General features: G+C 52.8%; 1 protein-coding gene and 2 long non-coding RNA genes across 3 annotated transcripts in view; 2 read left to right on the forward strand and 1 right to left on the reverse strand.

The window, feature by feature from the left end:
- The window catches only part of EPHB2 (EPH receptor B2), a 219,125-nt gene that overhangs the window by 52,151 nt on the left and 145,833 nt on the right, over window positions 1–21,141 (reverse strand). Inside the window, exons 4-5 of the mRNA XM_081574545.1 lie at window positions 6,789–6,944; window positions 1,817–2,152 (exon numbers count right to left, since the gene is read on the reverse strand). Of these exons, the coding sequence (XP_081430671.1) occupies window positions 1,817–2,152; window positions 6,789–6,944 (492 nt within the window). The remainder of the gene's footprint in view (window positions 1–1,816; window positions 2,153–6,788; window positions 6,945–21,141) is intronic.
- Window positions 189–4,232, forward strand: LOC145540289 (uncharacterized). Its single transcript, XR_014078252.1, has 3 exons — window positions 189–913; window positions 1,236–1,855; window positions 2,587–4,232. It is a non-coding gene; the product is annotated as an uncharacterized LOC145540289 (long non-coding RNA).
- LOC145540292 (uncharacterized) lies at window positions 14,660–20,570 on the forward strand. Its single transcript, XR_014078256.1, has 2 exons — window positions 14,660–18,353; window positions 18,748–20,570. It is a non-coding gene; the product is annotated as an uncharacterized LOC145540292 (long non-coding RNA).

The raw sequence follows: 21,141 nt of genomic DNA on the forward strand, positions 1-21,141 counted from the left end.
TCTATCCGGACTCCCATCCGAGACGGGCTTAAATGCACCCACGAGCCTACAAGGGCTGTAGCATATGCTCATAAACATGTCCTCTTGGCCCAGCAACACCACGAGTGCTCACAAACAGGACCATGCTCCTTCTATGACACAAATACATGGATGGGCTGAGCCACCCTCAGGCATACAAACTCAAGCTCAGACGTAGCAGAAGTATGCACAGTCACACATGGGCACTCATCAGACCCCCCTAGTCCATGGTTCCTTGGAGGCACCCTAGGTGGTGCTGAGCACTGGACTCTGTTAGACCTAGTCAATTTCTGCCTCACACCCTGCCTAGCTTTGTGACTTAACTTTCCTGAGCACCATCTGTGAATGGGGACACAGATGCCTCCTCCTCCTGGAGGCTGGGGGGTGGGTGGCAGTGAGGTCATGTATAAAAACACCCCTCAACCAGGTGGAGCTGGCTGCCGCCTCCCCTTCCATGCGCTTCTGCGCGCCCTTCCTCCTTCTCAAAATCCCCTTTCTCCTTCTCAAAATCCCACCTGTTTCTATCATGCCCTTCAAAATTCTGTGAGTCTTTCAAACCGCAGGTCAAATTCTGCCTCCTCCTGGAAGGCTTCCTGGACCTCCATCTCTGGATGTCCAGCCCACTCACTGTCTATCCTGGAGCCTGGTCTCCCTTTGCCCCCCGTAGATGGGCCCCAGACCACAGTCACAGCAGGGCCTTGCAAAGGCTGCTGAGTAAATTACTAAGGCGCACACTCAGAGGGCCAACCACAGTCTTCTGAAGGAACTGCAGGAACCATGAGATCCTGGAAAATCTTGCGCGTCCCTTGGATGGGGATGAGACTGGGAAGTGTCTCCTGGACCTGGCCATCTGGAGGTCCCAGGTGACCCTGAGGACAACGGCCTTGGTGGAGAGGTGGGGCTGGAAGCCTGAGTGCCGTGGAGTGAAAGGGGACGAGGGGAGGTGATGGGATGCATCATTTGGCAACTATTTTTTTTGTTGTAAAGGAAACCAGGGCAGAAGATTGGGGGTGGGCACATGGGGGTCACAAAGGGATTATTAAAGGTAAGCCTGGGGAGGGGAGTTTTGCTGGAGTTAGACTGGAGGGGGCTGAAGGTTCAGAAAAAGCACGTGTGGCAACTGCTAGATGGCCACGGAAGTCTGTCTCCTCACTTGCTGTTGTGATGGAGGTTTAAGTTAGGCTGGGAGAGATGATGTTTCCTGACCTCCTTTGCAGCTTGGGGAGGCCACGAGACCACGTTCCTTCCAGTGGACCGTGCACGAGAGTGATTGGCACCACTTCTGCCTACCTTGCTGAAAACACACTGCTGCCCTGGTCTTCTGTCTCTCCCGTTTGTACAGGTTAGAGAGCAGACAAATCCGCGACTCAGCTTCGAACAGGCTGATGAGGAGCGTGGAGGCTCGTGAGACAAGAGAGAAGGAATCCAGGTCCCTGAACCTCCAGGTGGATCAGAGCTGCCCCGCTGACCTGGCCTGCTCACCCCTGGACTCTTAGCACGAGAGAGAAAGGCTCTTCTCTGTTCTTGAAGCCACTGAACACCGGGCCCTTTTGTTATAGCAGCTTTACTTTCACCTTCAATAATACACGCTCAACAAATGCCAGTGATTATGATAAATGCCACTACAGCCAAGAGGTAACACTGACTCTCCCAGGTGGCCAGATCACATGAAGAGCCTTGGAAAAGAGGAAAGCGCTCCGCAAATGTGAGGGAGTCTTTAACGAGGGCTGGCAGGATTCCTGTTTGGCACAGCATGGCACAGCGCTGCTCCGGGGAGCCTGCCTCTGAAGCTGCTTACCTGCCTGGTTGGTGGTGATATTCACGGAGGCAAACTGCGGTGAGAATGGGCTCTGGTCAGTGACGCCGTTCACGGCCTGGATCTCGAAGGTGTACTGGGTGTGGGCCAGCAGGTCGCTGATGTAAATGCGAGGCTCGGTGAGGCCCAGCTGGCGAGGGGCATACTGCACGTTGTCCCCGCAGCGGGTGCAGGCGCCCCGGCCCGAGCCGCAACTCTTGCAGATGATGTTGTAGACGAGGTCCTCGCGGCCTCCCGAGTCCCGGGGCGGGGTCCACTCGAGCATGAGTGAGGTCTCATTGACACTGGAGATCACGGCCTGGGGCGCGGAGGGGATCGCTGGGGAGGGGGAGAGGTGTCTGTCAGTGGGGGTGGGAGCGCATTCCCCAAGAGACCGCTCTGTGCCCACTGCCCCGGCTCCAGCTTAGGCCTCCCCAAAGCCTTCCTCTAAATCCTTTGTCCTCTCCACCCAAGAGACGCGCTTCTAGGATATAACTCTCCACCCTGCTGCACCCGTCTGCTTAAGCCTTTCTCCCCGGACTCCACCCTCCTTGGTGTTCCTTACTGGGGACCGTCTTTTTGTGCTGGAATTATATCCTCCCAATGTCTATTTCCTGGAGAAGGAAACGGCAGCCCATTCCAATACTCTTGCCTGGAAATTCCCACGGACACAGGAGCCTGGCAGGTTACAGTCCATGTGGTCACTAAAGAGTCGGACAAGACTGAGTGACCAAACAACAAATATTGATTTCCCCCATTTTTCCTTATAACAGGACCTGCTTTTATTCAGGGTGGCAGTATGTCCAACTAAAGACTATTTCCCAGCCTCCTGGGATTAAGTGCTGGCCACTGATATACAGAAGTTGACAGTTAGGACTTCTTCAAGGTCGGGAGGGGCAGCCGTGAGGAGATACCCCTTGTCCAAGGTAAGGAGCAGTGGCTGCACTTTGCTGGAACAGCCGTGAAGAGATACCCCACGTCCAAGGTAAGAGAAACCAAGTAAGATGGTAGGTGTTGTGAGAAGGCATCAGAGGGCAGACACACTGAAACCATAATCACAGAAAACTAGCCAATCTGATCACACGGACCACAGCCTTGTCTAACTCAATGAAACTAAGCCATGCCGTGTGGGGCCACCCAAGACAGACGGGTCATGGTGGAGAGGTCTGACAGAATGTGGTCCACTGGAGAAGGGCATGGCAAACCACTTCAGTATTCTTGCCTTGAGAACCCCGTGAACAGTATGAAAAGGCAAAAAGATAGGACACTGAAAGACGAACTCCCCAGGTCAGTAGGTGCCCAATATACTACTGGAGATCAGTGGAGAAATAACTCCAGAAAGAATGATGGAATGGAGCCAAAGCAAAAACAATACCCAGCTGTGGATGTGACTGGTGATAGAAGCAAAGTCCGATGCTGTAAAGAGCAATATTGCATAGGAACCTGGAATGTTAGGTCCATGAAGCAAGGCAAATTGGAAGTGGTCAAACAGGAGATGGCAAGAGTGAACATCGACATTCTAGGAATCAGCAAACTTAGATGGACTGGAATGGGTGAATTTAACTCAGCTTACCATTATATCTACTACTGTGGGCAGGCATCCCTTAGAAGAAATGGAGTAGCTATCATGGTCAACAAAAGAGTCCGAAATGCAGTACTTGGATGCAATCTCAAAAATGACAGAATGATCTCTGTTCATTTCCAAGGCAAACCATTCAATATCACGGTAATCCAAGTCTATGTCCCGACCACTAACGCTGAACAAGCTGAAGTTCAATGGTTCTTTGAAGACCTACAAGACCTTTTAGAACTAACACCCAAAAAAGATGTCCTTTTCATTATAGGGGACTGGAATGCAAAAGTAGGAAGTCAGGAAACACCTGGAGTAACAGGCAAATTCGGCCTTGGAGTACAGAATGAAGCACGGCAAAGGCTAATAGAGTTTTGCCAAGAGAACGCACTGGTCATAGCAAACACCCTCTTCCAACAACACGAGAGAAGACTCTACACATGGATATCACCAGATAGTCAATACCGAAATCAGACTGATTATATTCTTTGCAGCCAAAGATGGAGAAGCTCTATACAGTCAGCAAAAACAAGACTGGGAGCGGACTGTGGCTCAGATCATGAACTCCTTATAGCCAAATTCAGACTTAAATTGAAGAAAGTAGGGAAAACCACTAGACGATTCAGGTACGACCTAAATCAAATCCCTTATGATTATACAGTGGAAGTGACAAATAGATTTAAGAGACTAGATCTGATAGACAGAGTGCCTGATGAACTATGGACAGAGGTTCGTGACATTGTACAGGAGACAGGGATCAAGACATCCCCATGGAAAAGAAATGCAAAACAGCAAAATGGCTGTCTGAGGAGGCCTTACAGATAGCTGGGAAGAGAAGAGAAGCAAAAAGCAAAGGAGAAAAGGAAAGATATTCCCATTTGAATGCAGAGTTCCAAAGAATAGCAAGGAGAGATAAGACAGCCTTCCTCAGCGATCAGTGCAAACAAATAGAGGAAAACAACAGAATGGGAAAGACTAGAGATCTCTTCAAGAAAATTAGAGATACCAAGGGAACATTTCATGCAAAGATGGGCTCAATAAAGGACAGAAATTGTATGGACTTAACAGAAGCAGAAGATATTAAGAAGACGTGGCAAGAATACACAGAAGAACTGTACAAAAAAGATCTTCACAACCCAGATAATCATGATGGTGTGATCACTCACCTAGAGCCAGACATCCTGGAATGTGAAGTCAAGTGGGCCTTAGAAAGCATCAGTACGAGCAAAGCTAGTGGAGGTGATGGAATTCCAGTTGAGCTATTTCAAATCCTCAAAGGTGATGCTGTGAAAGTGCTGCACTCAATATGTCAGCAAATCTGGAAAACTCAGCAGTGGCCACAGGACTGGAAAAGGTCAGTTTTCATTCCAATCCCAAAGAAAGGCAATGCCAAAGAATGCTCGAACTACCGCACAATTGCACTCATCTCACACACTAGTAAAGTAATGTTCAAAATTCTCCAAGCCAGGCTTCAGCAATACATGAACTGTGAACTTCCAGATATTCAAGCTAGTTTTAGAAATGGCAGAGGAACCAGAGATCAAATTGCCAACATCCGCTGGATCATTGAAAAAGCGAGAGAGTTTCAGAAAAACATCTATTTCTGCTTTATTTACTATGCCAAAGCCTTTGACTGTGTGGATCACAATAAACTGTGGAAAATTCTGAAAGAGATGGGAATATCAGACCACCTGACCTGTCTCTTGAGAAACCTGTATGCAGGTCAGGAAGCAACAGTTAGAACTGGACATGGAACAACAGACTGATCCCAAATAGGTAAAGGAGTACGTCAAGGCTGTATATTGTCACCCTGCTTATTTAACTCATATGCAGAGCACATCATGAGAAATGCTGGGCTGGAAGAAACACAAGCTGGAATCAAGATTGCCAGGGGAAATATCAATAACCTCAGATATGCAGATGACACCACCCTTATGGCAGAAAGTGAAGAAGAACTAAAGAGCCTCTTGATGAAAGTGAGAGAGGAGAGTGAAAAAGTTGGCTTAAAGCTCAACATTGAGAAAACTAAGATCATGGCATCTGGTCCCATCACTTCATGGGAAATAGATGGGGAAACTGTGGAAACAGTATCAGACTTTATTTTTTTGGGCTCCAAAATCATTGCAGATGGTGATTTCAGCCGTGAAATTAAAAGACGCTTACTCCTTGGAAGGAAAGTTATGACCAACCTAGATAGCATATTTAAAAGCAGAGACATTACTTTGCCAACAAAAGTACGTCTAGTCAAGGCTATTGTTTTTCCAGCAGTCATGTATGGATGTGAGAGTTGGATGGTGAAGAAAGCTGAGCACTGAAGAATTGATGCTTTTGAACCATGGTGTTGGAGAAGACTCTTGAGAGTCCATTGGACTGCAAGGAGATCCAACCAGTCCATCCTAAGGGAGATCAGTCCTGGGTGTTCATTGGAAGGACTGATGTTGAAGCTGAAACTCCAATACTTTGGCCACCTCATGCGAAGAGTTGACTTATTGGAAAAGACCCTAATGCTGGGAAGGATTGGGGGCAGGAGGAGAAGGGGATGACAGAGGATGAGATGGCTGGATGGCATCACTGACTTGATGGACATGGGTTTGTGTAGACTCCAGGAGCTGGTGATGGACAGGGAGGCCTGGTGTGCTAAGATTCATGGGGTAGCAAAGAGTTGGACACAACTGAGCGACTGAACTGAACTGATAGTAGGCCCCTTTATCCCTTTCCCTCTTTCCACGACTGAGAATGTGTGTGATGGCTGGAGCTTCAGCAGCAATGTTGGACCATGATGTGACCCAAAGGGTGGAAACCACATGCTGTGGCTGGAAGAGCAGAAGAAAGTGCTGGGTCTCGGAACTTCATGGATTTACCACATTACCCAAGGGTTGCCTATCTTTGGGTTTCCAAGAATAAATTTTAGGGTTTAAGTTACAGGGGTCCGTTCTCTGCTACTGGCAGCTGACTGCCTGTCCTGTCTGATCCAGGGTTGTGACATGGCCCTCGCAGTCACCCTGTTCTTGGAGAACCTTGGCCCGTGATTCAGGCAACCGCTGCCAGAAAAGAACACTGGGAAGCCTTTTCTACCACAGACACCACCTGTGTTGGTTCTTCTTCTGCCAAGCTTTCCATTCTCTGTCCCTTTGTGAATCAAGACCTTGACTTCATCCTGCGTGTGACTTAGCAGAAGGGGGTAAGGAGCCAGATGCCAGCTCCGCGGTGTCTGCCTGTTGGCAGCACGACCACCCCAGGATGGTCCTTTCTAGCCAGTTTTCCATTTCCCCTCCCACCAGGTACCTGGCTGCCCCTCATTTAGGGAAGGTTACTGGAGCCGGACAGCCACCCCACCCTCTGAGAGTCCCTGCAGGTGGACTCGGGACTCGGTCGGGCATCACCCTCTGGGGGCCCTGGTCGTACTTGTGCAGGGCATGTCCACGGGGTCCAGGTCTGCTCTGTAGTAGCCGTTGCGGCAGACGCAGTTGGTGGCCCCTTCTGAAGTGGTCCGGCTATTGATGGGGCAGTGGGTACAGGCCTCGTCCCCTTGGTTGGCCTTGAAGGTTCCAGATGGGCAACCTGGAGAGAAGATAAGGAGAGTCACTGGGGAAAGCAAATGAGAACTCAGGCCACAAGCCATGGAAGGACCATGCAGTGTCCCAGAGGGACCACACAGCGGGGTTCACTGATGGGGAACCCCGCCCCTGAAGGCTCTTGAGGGTCTCCAGGCCCCGACATGGCAGTCCTAGCTGTGCCCAGAAGGTCCCCCTGAAGCTGAAGTTTGTCTCTGCAGCTGTCTATGAGTTCAGCTGGGGCCCCTAGCAACCATCCCTTACTACTGCGGGCGGGCTGCACCACAGCTCCTAGGACAAATCCTGACTTAGTCTGAAGCCTAGGGCAGGGCACATGGTCCAGGCTTGTTGACTAAGGGCTGGCTGGGCTCTGATTCTTGCACCTAGATTCCTGGGTTCTAGATGATTGTGAGGATAGCACTGCAGGAGAAAAGTCCTAGCACAGCACAGGGCATGCAGAGGGGTGACGTGGGAGAGCAGGGAAGAAGGCTGGCTTGGGAAGCAGACAGACCCGAGTCTGAGTTCCGGTTTGGCCCTTTTTCTAGCTGTGTGGCCCAAACAAATAGTTTAACCATTCTGAGACTTGTTTTCTTTTTTAGTAAAATTATGATGTGTGTGTGTGCGTGTGTGCACGCTTAGTCAGATCCAACTCTTTGTGATCCAATGAGCTGTGGCACATCTGGCCCATGAGATTTTCCTAGCAAGAATACTGGAGTGGGTTGCCACTTCCTTCTCCAGGGGATCTTTCCAACCCAGGGATCGAACACGCGACTCCTGAATCTCCTGCAGTGTACGTGGATTCTTTACCGCTGAGCCACTGAGGAAGCAAAATTATGCCAAGGCCAATTTCTGAAGGCCATTGTGAGCATTTGGCATAAATATGCGAGGCACATGGTCTGAGGCCTTGCACAGTATAGATGTCCAATGAATAGTAGCTGTTACAGCAGGTGTTTAATCAATTTAGTAAAAAGGGCTTGCAGTACCAGGGATAACCTGGGGAGGGCAGTGTTTGCACTTGGTGGGCATTCAACAAGGGGGGCTCTCCCATGGGCTTTGGCATTCTTCCCTGCTCTGGGGGCATGTTTAGGATTTGGATCCAGGGCCTAATGCTCAGCACTTAGATTCTTCAAGAGGTGTCCACTCCTGTGTTCCTATGTGAAAACCCAGCCCCGCAACCTCCTCCTGGCCCTGGGCTGGAAATCAGGAGGTCTGGGGTCTAGGTCCCGCCCATTTCTTGGCCTCAGTTTCTTCTTCTGCATACTGGGGCTCATAATCTCAGTTCTCCTATGGTGCCTCAGGTTGGGGGTCAAGCAAAGGGTAAGTGCGAGGTGGACCAGGAAGAGCCTTGCAATGGGCAAGCTCTTCCTGGGGATAAAATGTGGCTGAACTGTCCACAGACCAGGGGCTCTCACCTGGATTGCATTCCATGCCCATGTGCTGTGTGACCTTTGGCAAGTAACTCTACCTCTCTGAGCATTAGTTTCCTCATATATTATAAATGGCTCACATAGATTTCCCTGAATCATTTTTTCAGCCCAGTCTAAGTCTTAGCAACTTGCCTTCCTCCCAAACCCCTCAGAGATGCTGCTCTCCTTAGTCTTACATCAGGGGTCCCTAACCTCCATGCCATGGGCTGGGACCAGCCTGTGGCCTGTTAGGAAGTGGGCTGCACAGCAGGAGGCGAGCAGCGGGTGAGGGAGCAAAGCCTTATCTGTATGTACAGCCGCTCCCCATTGCTTGCATTACCACTGGAGATTGCAAATGACTGTGGCCTTAAAAGTATGTTTGAGACAACTTCAAATCTTCACACATTCTGGATTAAAGCCTAAGTGGAATATCCTGAGACGGCCAAAAAAGCACTGAAAAGCCTGCTTCCATTTCCAACATCCTATCTATGTGAAGCAGGATCTTCTGCAGTGATAGCAACCATGCAAGACGACGGAGTAGACTGGACATAAGCAACACACTTCGGGTGTCACTGTCTCCCGTCACCCCAGATGGAACCATCTCGTTGCAGGAAAACAAGCTCAGGGCCCCCACGGATTCTGCATTATGGTGAGTGGTATAATTATTTCAGGGGCTTCCCTGGTGGTTCAGCAGTAAAGAATCTGCCTGCAATACAGGAGAGGAGGGTTCAATCCCTGGGTCGGGAAGATCCCCTGGAGGAGGGCATGGTAATCCACTCCAGTATCCTTGCCTGGGAAATCCCATGGACAGGGGAGCCTGGCTGGCTACAGTCCATGAGGTCAAAAAGAGTCGAACAAACACACACACAATTATTTCATTATATGTCAAAATGTAATTATGATAGAAATAAATGTAATGTAATTGAATCACCCAAAACCATCACCCCTCCTCTAGTCTGTGGAAAATTTGTCCTCCACAAAACTGGTCCCTGGTGCCAAAAACATTGGGGATCACCACCTTACATGACTTTACTCCTCTGTCATAGTTACTCATCAAGGGGACTCTCTTGGCCTTGTTCTTGGCTCCCCCAGGACTGCAGCCATGTCTGATCCATGGCTCCTTCTCCTGTGCCTAGCACGGAGCCTGGTGCTGAGCAGCTGCTCCATACATACTCCCCGAAGCTGCCTGCTGAAGTGGAAAGGGCCTGGGCTTTGGGGATCATACAGGCTGAAAGGCAGGGAGGAACGGTGCTTACTGTGCAGGCGCGGAGCAAACCCCAGCTCCGCCTGTGCCTGCCATCTGGCCTGGAGCCAGGGGCTTCTTTCCTCATCTGTAAAATGGGGGCAGTAGTGTCTACCTCCCAGAGTTGTTGTGAGGATTACATGGGTCAGTTCAGGCAAAACTGCCTAAACATTTCCCGGCATTAGTAAGCTGTATCTGGTTCAAGTACCAACCTGCTGGGTGACCTCAGAGAGGTGGTTCAACCTCACTGAACTACAGTTTTCTCCTTGGTAAGACAGCGTCTAGCTCAGAAAGTAGCCATGAAGGATTGCATGTGATGAACAGTGCCAGGCCCAGGGTCAGAGAGGGGTTGCAGTTCCAATCTCAGGGACGTCTCCATGATTAAGCAAAGGGTGGTTCCCCTGGTGGGGGTGCTAAAACACAGCACCCTCCCTCCGCCTGGGGTCCTACTTTGCCTGCCTTTTGAGGGGGAGCTTCCAGAAGGTAGCAACCCCCCTAATCCTGCAGCCCTGGCTGGTGCCACCCGGACCAGGCCCTGCCAGGATCTCGGAGAAGAACCAGGTTCAGCCCAGTCCTTAAGGAGCTGCCGGACAAGGGAAAGACAGTACCTTTGAAGCAACCAACCAGGCCACAGCAATACTAGCGAGGAGGGTGGCGGGAAGCGCTTCATCCATCATACAGAGGGCGAAACCCAGGGCTCAAGAGCGTAAATATGAAATGCACAGCATTTTTTGAGTACTTATTAAGCGCTGGCCCTGTTCAAAGGACTTAAGGAACTCACAGGAACTCATCCAAACCTCACCCAGCCCTACATCAGAGGTAGTGTTTTCCGACGAGGGAAAGAAAGCATGGAGGTGAAGTAGTTTTCCGAGGTTGTGGGCTTACAGGGGCAATGCTGGGACCTGACCTCGGGTGGTCTGACTGTGGAGGTCACATCCCTAACCGCCACACTGTTCTGCCTGTATGAGACTTGCACTGGGCCGATGGTCCACACGTGCTGGGCAGGGACTGGCAGCTTCTGCTCTGGGCGCCCGTCCAGGGCTTGCTGCACTTTGCTGCGCTGGCCCTGGAGCCCCTGCCCGCCTTCCCTCTTAGGCACCAACCTTCCCCCTGCTGGATGGATGAAGGGACAGCCTTGCCATCTCGGCCTCTCAGCACCATCCCGTCCAGACAGGCGGGCTGCAGCTCTGGCTCTAGCTAAGTGGTTGACCTCTCTGAGCCTCAATCTGCTCTGCAGTAGGATGGGGACACGGGGATCCCGTGAGGACCACCTGATAGAGGCCAAAGGTTTTGGTCCCAAGACTAGGATCCTCCTGGCTCCCTCCCAGGCGAGAGCCTGCCCAGCTTTAGCACGCCTCTCCCATCTGCTGGCGGTTCCGTGGGTCTGGCTGGTGGGTGGCTGCCCGCTCTCTGCTCCACGCTGTGCCAGCCCCTCCATCTGGACCACCTCCCCGGCTGGCCTCCCTGCATCGCCATGTCCCGGTCCCCCTCTCTGACTTCCCAGTCTGCCTCCATCAGAAGGCTTCCTGCCTGGCCACCCCTCAGCCCTCCCATGGGACAGTCTATACTTTCTGTATCTTTGGGCTTCATGAAAACCGCCCTTTGGTCTTGGGAAATGGCATCGCTCTCCACATGGTCACCAGGAGCCCTGGGGGCCTCCTCCTCTCCTTCACCCCCTGCAGCCAATCAATTACCAGGTCTTCCCTCCTCAGCAGGGCCTGGCTCTGGCTCCCCTTGGCTGTCCCTACCCCCACCCCTGCGGGCATCTGGAAAGCTCCTCCTGCCCACTCCCTAGGCCCTCATGGCCATCTGTCCTCCTCCAGCCCACCCTCCAGAGCCAGCTTTCCAAAGCGCTAACGTTTTTTGTGTCCTTTGAAAATCCACAATGGCATATACAATGGAATATTATTCAGCCATAAAAAGGAATGAAGTATTGATACACGCTACAACATGGATGAACCTTGAAAGCATCGTGCTTAGTGAAAGAAGCTAGACACAAAGGTCATACAGCGCATGCTTCCATTTTTATGAAAATGGGTAGACGGGGCGCATCTAGAGAGACAGAAAGTAGCTGAGCGGTTGCCAGGGGCTGGTGAGAGCAGCGAATGGAGAGTGACTGCCAACGGCCATGAGGCTTCTTTCTGAGGTGATGAAAATGTTCTGAAGTTGACTGTGGTGAGGGTTACACAATTCTGTGAAAATACTAAAAAAAAAAAGTCACCAACGGGCACAATCTAAAGAGGTGAATTTTATGGTGATGTGAATTGTATCAAAATAAAATTCCTAGGTAAGAAACATCCACGATTGCTCCCTAAACTCCTCAGGGTGCCCAGGACCCCAGGGCTGGCACCTGCCCCCTCTCAGCACCCACAGCCCCAAGCCTGATGCTCCACTGTCAGCCACATGTGGCACCTCCCTCTCCCAGCCCGTCCCCACGCCTGTGTCCCTCCTGCCCTCATTACCTGGAATGCCCTCTCTTTGTCATCAGGCAAACTCTTACACCCCCTTAGGACAGCACAGGTATCCCCCTTCTGGGATGTCTTCCCCAAGCCCCCCAAAAGGGTTGAGGGGCCTCTTTGAATTATTTACATATCTGTAAGTACGACTGTAAACTCCCAATACGATGCTGGGTACCTAGCGAGTGATGGATGGAGGGTGTGAGGACCTGGGAGTATCCGCTCAGCTACTGTGCTTGACATTTGAGTCAAAAGGTCCACAGAGGGGCAGATAACACGTGGCTCTTCGGCAGCAGAGGCAGAGTCTGATCCCAGGTGTATAGTGTGATGAAGGTGTGCTGGGGTCTTAGCCCCCTACCAGCCACCTCTTCTCGTACAGAGAAGGGGTCGGAGGCAGCCCCCAGCCCATGGGGCCCAGGGCCCCAGGGCCCACGCTGCTCCTAGCATCTCAGCTGGGAAGGCACCCTCCTGCCAACACCTGGGTCTCGTGTACAGAAGTGGGAAGAAAACAGAGACAGCTGAAGTCACAAACTTGGGCGGCTCTACCTCAGACAGGAGTGGTTTCAGACAGGTCTCCTGGCCTCTCTGAGACTCAAGTCTCCTCCCTGGAAAGGGAACTGATACCTGTGTCGTTTAGACGCGGCAAGAGGCCTCTGAGTGTGTCTCCTGCTCCACCTCGGCCTCCCTGCCAATCATCTGCAGTAGCTGGAGTGATCTCATGAGAAGGAATCAGAGCTCAAACTCACCAGGGGTGCCCCACATGCTTAGAATGAATGCATGCACCTAGGCCTGGAAGGGCGGCTCTGGGGCCTTCCTGCCCCTTCCCGATACTCTCCCCTTTGTCTGTTTCCTTCACTGACCCTCATCACAATTTGTAATCATATTAGCAAATAGCGTGTCAACTTGTGTGCTGTCTGCCCTTTGCCTGCATTTGGAAGTACCCGGAGAGGAAAAGAACCCGGTTGGTCTGGTTCTCCTTGGTTGCCTAGCAACTGGCAGAGTGGTGGGAACGTAGTAGGTGCTCAACATACATTTCTTGAGGGAACAGATATGCCCCTTACAAGGTTCTGTGAGAATCATATGAGAAAGTGGGAGAGAAAAGACTTAGTAAATGCCAGGCTGGGTACCACCGTTATCATGTCAATTTCACCAGAAATGCCTCAAGGCTCAGATCTCTTTCCATGCCCCACTGTTCTCCCCACGGGTCCTCCCATGGGCCTGTCCACCAGGGAGACCAAATCATCCCTGGTTTTCAGACTGGAAGTTCTGCATCCCAGAAATAGCCGCAGTCCCAGACAACCCTCCTGGATACTCAGCCCCATCTGTCTGTCACCTGTCTCTTCTGTTTGCAGGTCTCCGGATGCCCTGGGTGAGCACGCACCAGTCCTTGTACCTGAATGCCCTCCTCCCCCATCCTCCTATCCCGCTGGATCGCTGCGTCTGACATGTGTTCCTCTGGGAGGCCTGCCTTCCGCTGTCTATAGCAGATGACTCAGACTCCACCGCAGCATATCAGGTACAGGTTACAGGGACAGTGGTGTGTTGGTAAATGGCTATTTTGGGGGGGGAAAAAAAAAAGCCCTGATTTGTTGTGTTTGCCAATTGCTATGGTGAAAATGCTCCCACCAGGGCAAATTTCAAGCTACCAATCTGAGATAACTAAACACTGAGTTAGGAAGAAATGCCCACAGTCAGCTCTTGTGAGCCAAGCCAGCAAAACCCAGCCCATCCCACCACTAGACCTCACCTGTATGTCACCACCCACCGGTTGGTGAACCTTGGTTCAGGTAGGGGCTGGGGCTTTAATCTCTACCTCTTGAGCACCTAGTACAGGGTATGGGGCATAGAAGGTGCTCAGTTAATTCAGTTTGCCAAATGAAGGCAGGTCTGTCTCTCTAACTGGACTGTTAGCAACCTGAGGTCAGGGGCTGTGGGTTTGATAGGTTAATATACATAAAGTGCTTAGGACATACAGCAAGTGCTATATAAACCTTACCTGTTATTACTCACTCAGCATGCAGGGAAATAATAATCACCCTTTATTACGTGCTTTCGGGCTGACAAGCCCGGTACCAGTGATTTACATGGGTTCTCTCACTGAAGCCACACAACCACTCATTGAAGTAGATTGTCATTATCACCCCCATTTTACAGATGATGAAACTGAGGCTCAGAGTGGGTGAAGTGAATGTCACAAGGTCACACAGCTACTAAATGGCAGAACTGAGGTTTGACTCCAGGTCTTTGTGGTTCCAGGTACTACCGGTTACAGGAATTATCAAGTGGTGGAGTATCAGGGCTGGAGACCATTTTTCAGGCCAACTGAGGGGACAGGGCTTGCTGGGGTCACTCAGCAAAGTAGAGGGGCAAAGCCTGGGCCCCAAACCCAGGACCTGGAGCCAAAGTGGGCAGCCAGCTCCTGCCTTTGCAGACGTCCAGAGCCCTCAGCCAGGCAACCCGAGGCGGGGATGGCAGTCAGCCGGGAGGAGGAGAGAGGATTACAGGGAAACAGATTTTCTCCCCGCCTGCCCCCTGGGCTCCGGGGATAGGTGATAATTGACCGAGTGAGCCCTGAGTCAGGCCGAGGCAGGGCTCCATCTGGGCCTGGCACGGCGGGGCTGCTAATTGGCACGGAGCGATCCTCAAAGCCTCCCTGGCTGGCCCGCTGCTCGGCTCCCCCTTCTCCGCCCAGAGACTCTGGATTAATCCCCGAACGACTGATGGGCAGGGGACTCAAATGCTGTCAGGCCTCGTGTGCCAGGCCTCGGGGGTGGGGAAGCAGTGTCTCTGTCTTTTCGGGGGTGTCCTGCAGACCAGGGGGCTCTGTCTGTGTTCTGAGTAGAGGCAGGCTCACCACAGTCTAGCTCCCACTCCTGAGAAATGGATGAAATTGAACCAGGGCCTGAACCGTGGAGCTGGCTGCCAGGGCGGAATCCCAGGCCTGCCTCTGGCTAACAGTGTAACTGTGGGTAAGTTCCCTAACTCTCTGTGCCTCAGTTTCCATGTTTATGTAATGGGGGGAATGGTGACACTGCCTTACATTTGCTGGGAAGATGACATGAGTTAAGGGAAAGAAGGCACTTGCAATAATGCCTGCCTGCTCATATGAGGGGCTATACAGGCGCTTACTTTTATTATATACATCCTTTCTTGGCCCGCCACTTGCTATGTGATAAGACCTGGAGATATAGAGACAGAGAAGATGTAGTCTTTGCTCTCAGGAGTGCGGGTCCAGTTGGGGAGATGGCGTGTTATGAATTTATTCAATAGGCACTTATTAAGCCCTTGTTATTTCATGGCTGGTGACTGCAGCCATGCAATTAAAAGACGCTTGCTCCTTGGAAGAAAAGCTATGACCAACCTAGACAGCATATTAAAAAGCAGAGACATTATTTTGCCAACAAAGGTCCATCTAGTCAAAGCTATGGCTTTTCCAGTAGTCATGTAGGGATGTGAGAGTTGAACTATAAAGAAAGCTGAGCACCGAAGAATTGATGCTTTTGAACTGTGGTGTTGGAGAAGACTCTTGAGAGTCCCTTGGACTGCAAGGAGATCCAACCAGTCCATCCTAAAGGAAATCAGTCCTGGATATTCATTGGAAGGACTGATGCTGAAGTTGAAACTCCAATACTTTGGCCATCTGATGCGAAGAACTGACTCATTTGAAAAGACCCTGATGCTGAGAAAGATTGAAGGCAGGAGGAGAAGGGGATGTCAGAGGATGAGATGGTTGGATGGCATCACCGACTCGATGGACATGAGTTTGAGTAAGCTCTGGGAGTTGGTGATGGACAGGGAGGCCTGGCATGCTGCAGTCCACGGGGTCGCAAAGATTCGGACACGACAGCGACCGAACTGAACTGAACTGAAGCCCTTGTTGTGTACTAGGCACTGGGTCATGGAGACAAAAGGCCCAAGTCCTGCCTAGTAGAGGCCACAACTGAGCAAAAGGTTGGCACGTCTTCCTTTAACCAGGGCTAACTGCTGCCTGCTGTGGGCAGAGGCGCCAGGGAGTAGTCCTGGGCTCAGTAGTGCCAGGTTTGAAGGGCAGCTGGCCTACCATCCTGTCTTGAGATCTCCAGGAAGTTCTGGATTTGGGCAGTGGAAGGGAGTTTGGACTGAGAAACGAGTCCCAGGCATAGAAGGAGGGAGGGAGGCCAGGCCTCGGCTGTGTTCTGGGTCTGTTGCTCTGTGAACCCAGGCCACTTCTGGCCTACTCTGGTGTGGCTGGGACCATCACTGTGGCTTTTTCCAGCCACGGGACTCTGGCTGTGGACATGCTCAGGCACCCAACCCTGGGCTTACACTCTCCTTGAACTGTGAAAGAACTGATTTGTGTATTTTCAGGGGCTTATGCTGAGTGTATGTACGGGCTGAGCTGGCGGTGTTCTTGTGGCTGAGTGGGTGGGGTTCTGGGGTCTCCCTCATGCAAAGTGGCTTTAGCATTTTGCACGCTTTCTACTTTGGCTGCTGAAGTTCAGCTAGTGGAGCCAGTGCCCTTGTACTGGGCTGGGCAGGGCGCTGATCCTCTGTGCCAGGGGCAAAGTCACATGGGAAGCAGGCGGCAGGCAAGCTCCCAGGCTGGAAGGAGGAGCTTCCAATCTCTGCGTGTCTACAGGCACCGCCTGGTGCTGGGCCAGGGGCTTCCGGAGCCTATAACCTCATCCATCCTCCTGATGGCCCTGTGCGGCAGGAGGTGTTATCCCCATTTTAGAGATTAGGAAACTGAGGCTCACAGAAAGGAAGTGTCTGTCCCAAAGTCACTCAGAGACATAGCGGCAGAGCCTGTACCCCCACAGTTCACGCTCTCACATGGCATCCGAGACCCTCAGTGTTCCAATCTGACGAAGGGGCCCCCTTCTGGCCCTTCTAGCTCTTCCCCTCTCAAGGGCGGGGTGGGGCGGGGGAGGGCCCTGCCCTTCCAAGTTAAATCCAAGGAATGACTCAGGGTCAACCCCCTGCTGTGGTAGCTCCTTCTGGGACCACCCAGGGGATGTCAGTCATCCTGCAACACCCCTGCCCCCATATGCCCAAGCTCCCCCTGCTTGCCCCTGCTGGGACCCTGGCTCTGTGGATCTCTGCCAACAGCTGGCAGGACTACAGAAGTCAGAAGGCAGCGGCGGGAGTTGTGTGAACACGCTTCCTCTCTGCCTGAGGGGGGAACCCAAGGTCTCCCCAGGCCAGCCTCCCACACGGCCATCTGCAGTATCCTCTCCCGGCTCGAGACCCGTCCGGGGCTCCCTTGTGCCTGTGGCAAGTGGCACCCGCTTCACCCTGCACGGTCTACACCGCCAGCTTCAGCTCCCACAGCCTCCCAGTGGTGCCCTGGGCTCCACTCACAGGAGGCTGCTCCCCAGCGGGTGTGCTCGGGGTCACCTCTGCCCGATACGTGGGTCCCAGCTCCAGCCTGGCTTAATTCCTCTTCGTCCTTCACGTCTTGACTCCGGTTCCTTGTGGGTCCTTCTCCTGCGATGCCGCCCCCACCAGGGCTGGGTTTGGGGCCTTTCTTCTGTGCTCCTAAAGCACCAACCCCCTGCCATGGTCCCTGCACGATTATATGGGTGTGACTGTCTGCCGCCCTTCCAAGGCCTCGAGTTCTGTGGCAGCAGGAAGCCACAGTGACCAGCATCGCTCAGCCCCACGGTCTCAGCATGTGTTTGTTGATTGACCGACTGACCGAGGCTTAGAAAGGTGGAATCTTGCGCTTAAGGTTGCTCAGCTTGTGCGTGGACTGGAGGTTTGATTCTAAGGCCTCTGGACCATGGCGGCTCCAGATCCCTGGGGCCTGGCTCTCAGAGCACCTTACCTTCCTCCTTCTTGGCACTTGGGTGACATCCATCTCTCTGCTTCCCACAGACTGTGAGCTCCATGAGGGCACCCCCATGCCTTCCCTGTTCAGAGCAGGCCTTCCGTAACACCTCACTGAATGACAGGCCCCAAGAGGGGGAAGGGGCGAGCTCATGGTCTCCTGGAGAAGCCAGACCCTGAACCCCATGGCTGCAGAGGTGGGTGAGAGTTCAGTGCCGGCTCTCTGGCCCCTGGATCCTCGGTCAGGGCCCCCGGCCCAGCTCTGGCCCGCCTCCCTTCACGGCATCCCGCCTCCCTTCATGGCATCCCCGTGGTGGGGGCCGAGAGCTCCTGCCCGCCCAGCAGGGAGCCCCATTCCTTCAATTTCCTCCCAATTAATCAAGCTCTGAACTTTTTAATTATCTGCCTGCGGGTGACTCCCCACTCTGGTGAAGCAATTAAGGACATTTCCAAGTGCTGTGTGGCTGCTGGCAGGCAGCTTTGACCAGACCCTGATGGAGGAGGTGAGCAGAGGGAGGGGCTAGGGGCAGGAGGGGAGGATAGGAAACCCCTGGGGTCATGGGGTTACTGGGAGGCTGTCCTGGGGTCCTGATCAGGGCTATTCCAGGGGTCTGCGGCTACACTATCCTGGCGTTTCCCTCCCCACCAACACGTTCATGCAATGATCCTTGCTCTTCAGCTAGAACCTGGCTTCACGGATTCCCGACAGTTACCATGTATCAGGTGCTGGGTTAAGGTGCTTGGCAATTTTACTGTATCCCTACATTGACCCTGAGAGTAGGAAGCATAATGATCAGAGGACACAGAAGCTCAAAAATATTAGACAACTCCAGAGATGCAACCGGGATTTGAAGCCAGTTCCGAGTCCACCACCGCTTTATCAACTGTCTCTTACAGAACAGCAAGCATGGCCTGTCAAAGTGTCCCAGAACAAGGCTGGCTGCAGGAGATGCCAGCAAGCTTGAGAGCCGCTGAAGAAGTCGGGCTCTCCCTGGGTAGGGCGGCTGGGGGGAGAGGGCGCTGCAGGCGGAGTGGACAGGCTGCACCAAGGCACGGAGGCCTGAAGTCACACGGTGTGTGTGCGTGCACGTGTGCAGCTACACATAGGTCAAGGTCGCTGAGGCATGAAGTTCAAGCCTGGGAGGGGTGGGAGGTGAGGCTGGAGAGGTGGCTGGGATCTCGGTCGCTGGAAGTCAGGAGGATCTTCACCATCTTCTGTCCAAGCTCTTCATTTTATGACTACAGAATACATGACCCAGACAGGGACAGGGACGTGCCTGAGCTCATACAGCAAGTTAGTGGCTGATGGAGCTGGGGCTGCAGCCAGGAGTCCCGATGCCCAGAATGGAAGGGATGAGAGAGGGGCAAAGGAGCTGCAGCTGTCAGCTCACGGTGGCTACCTCCAGACTGGTCTCCTGGCCTTTGCCCTTGCCTCCTGCCCCCATCTCCCTACTTTCCGCTGGCTGCACTGGGCCCTCAACACTCCAGCCGGAGGGATCCTGCCGAACGGGAATCGGTGGAGTGTCGCTTCTCTGCTCCAAGCCCTTCAACAACTGCTGCCTCACTTGGAATGAAAACCAATAGCTGTACAAAGCCCCCTTTACCTCTCTGGTTACATTTACCCCCAGGGATTTTATTCTTCTTGGTGCAATTGTGTCCTCTTTTACCTCTCCGAACACATTTCCTACAACCTTCCCTCTCGTCCACCCCACTCCAGCCACACTAGTTTCCTGGCTGACATGGAGTATGTCGGGTTTCTTCTAGCCTCAGGGCCTTTGCATGCGCTGTTTCCCTTGCCTGGTTCAAGTCCTCGTTCAGCTACTCCTTCTCTCCGCCCCTCTCTGAGCCTCACATCCCTTGTCTATAATTGGGGTTAATGTTGTACTCCCTGCCTTCCTCCCCAGGCTAACATGGGATCCTAATGAGAAAATGGGGGACAAATAGAGCTCCCCCAAAACCCTCCCCATCTCAAGGCTACCACTGCAACAGGTCTTGTAAGAATCTTCACTGGGTCCTTGAGAAAACAGCGCCTCTGATGAGCCGTGGGCTCCAGGCTCCCCCAGAGCTGAAGCTGGAGCAATACGGTGGAGCTCCCTAACCTGTAATCCTCAGGACTCACAGATGCTGGAAAAGCGAGTGTTAAGTAACAATCACGATGTGCCCCGGGGGGAAGCCGGATGTGTTGGGAGAGCTTGACACATCTGGCAGGGCAGGCCCGAGTCCCCTGGCACATCTGGCTGCTGTATTGACAGGTGGGGCGGCGGGTCACTGAGGAAGGGCCTGTCAGGCCCGCTCCTCGTACCCGCAAGGCGGGTGATGGCCGGATGGAGCTAGGAGCATCTCCCAAGGGCCCGAGGGCCATCGCCCCTGCTGTGGGTCGCCGCTTCAGACCCCATTTCAGACCATCCACTGGACTTTACGGTTGTGCTCTGAGAGGCTGAATTAGGACCCAGAACCTGGGCCACCAGATTCCAAAACCCCTACCTCATCTTGTCTGCACCGGCCGCCCCTACTGGGGCTTGGGGAGCCTGGGAAAGCCCCCTCTCCTCTCCAGCTGGGCGGTGTGTTTTCGGGGTCACCTCATGGAGCACTTCCCCTTTTATGGAATCCAGAAACGTGGTCATCAGCTCCACCTGAGACAGCCCCCTTGGGCTCCTCCCTCCTCCCACCTGCCCTGAGAAAGCCATGGTCATTAATAAAGGACACAATTAGCTGTCAGCGGAGAACATGTCTGGAATTTTTTTACCTGCTCTGTGAGTTTGGTTAAGGGAACAAAGCCCCAAACCCCCCAGGGAAGCAGCTGCCATACACCTTTCAGGGGCCCCCCTTGCCCGGGTCCAGGGCAGGAGGGGGCCTGTGACTTCTGCGGTGTGGGTTCCGCAGGTCTGGGCCTGCGCAGGGCGGTGTTTTCCAGGCCAGTGGAGAAAGTGACAGAGTAAGAGAGATTTCCTGGCAGAAGTTGTTTTTTTCAACCCAACAGGCAATACAATTCAATACAATTTCCTCCTCCTTCCTGTGCGGACTTAAGGGTCTTTTAGAGCTCGAAGGACTTGAGAGAAAGGAATTAGTTCAGCCTCTCATTTTATACCTCATTTTATAGGTGGGGAAACCGAGGCCTCGGGAGGGGAAGTGACCTTGTTCGTGGCAGAAACATCTATGTGCTTCTCTTTCGGGTTCTGTACAGATCCCTGAGCTCTTTGACCACGATCAGAACCCGCAGTCAGCATCTTTGAAGTCCCCGATGGTCTCTGTCCAGGCTCTGCTGAGTCTCGACTATGTGCTGGGGGGAGG

The sequence above is a fragment of the Giraffa tippelskirchi genome, chromosome 3 (genome assembly GCF_054371585.1).
Source record: "Giraffa tippelskirchi isolate mGirTip1 chromosome 3, T2T-mGirTip1v1.2.pri, whole genome shotgun sequence".
Taxonomy (NCBI): Eukaryota; Metazoa; Chordata; class Mammalia; order Artiodactyla; family Giraffidae; genus Giraffa; species Giraffa tippelskirchi.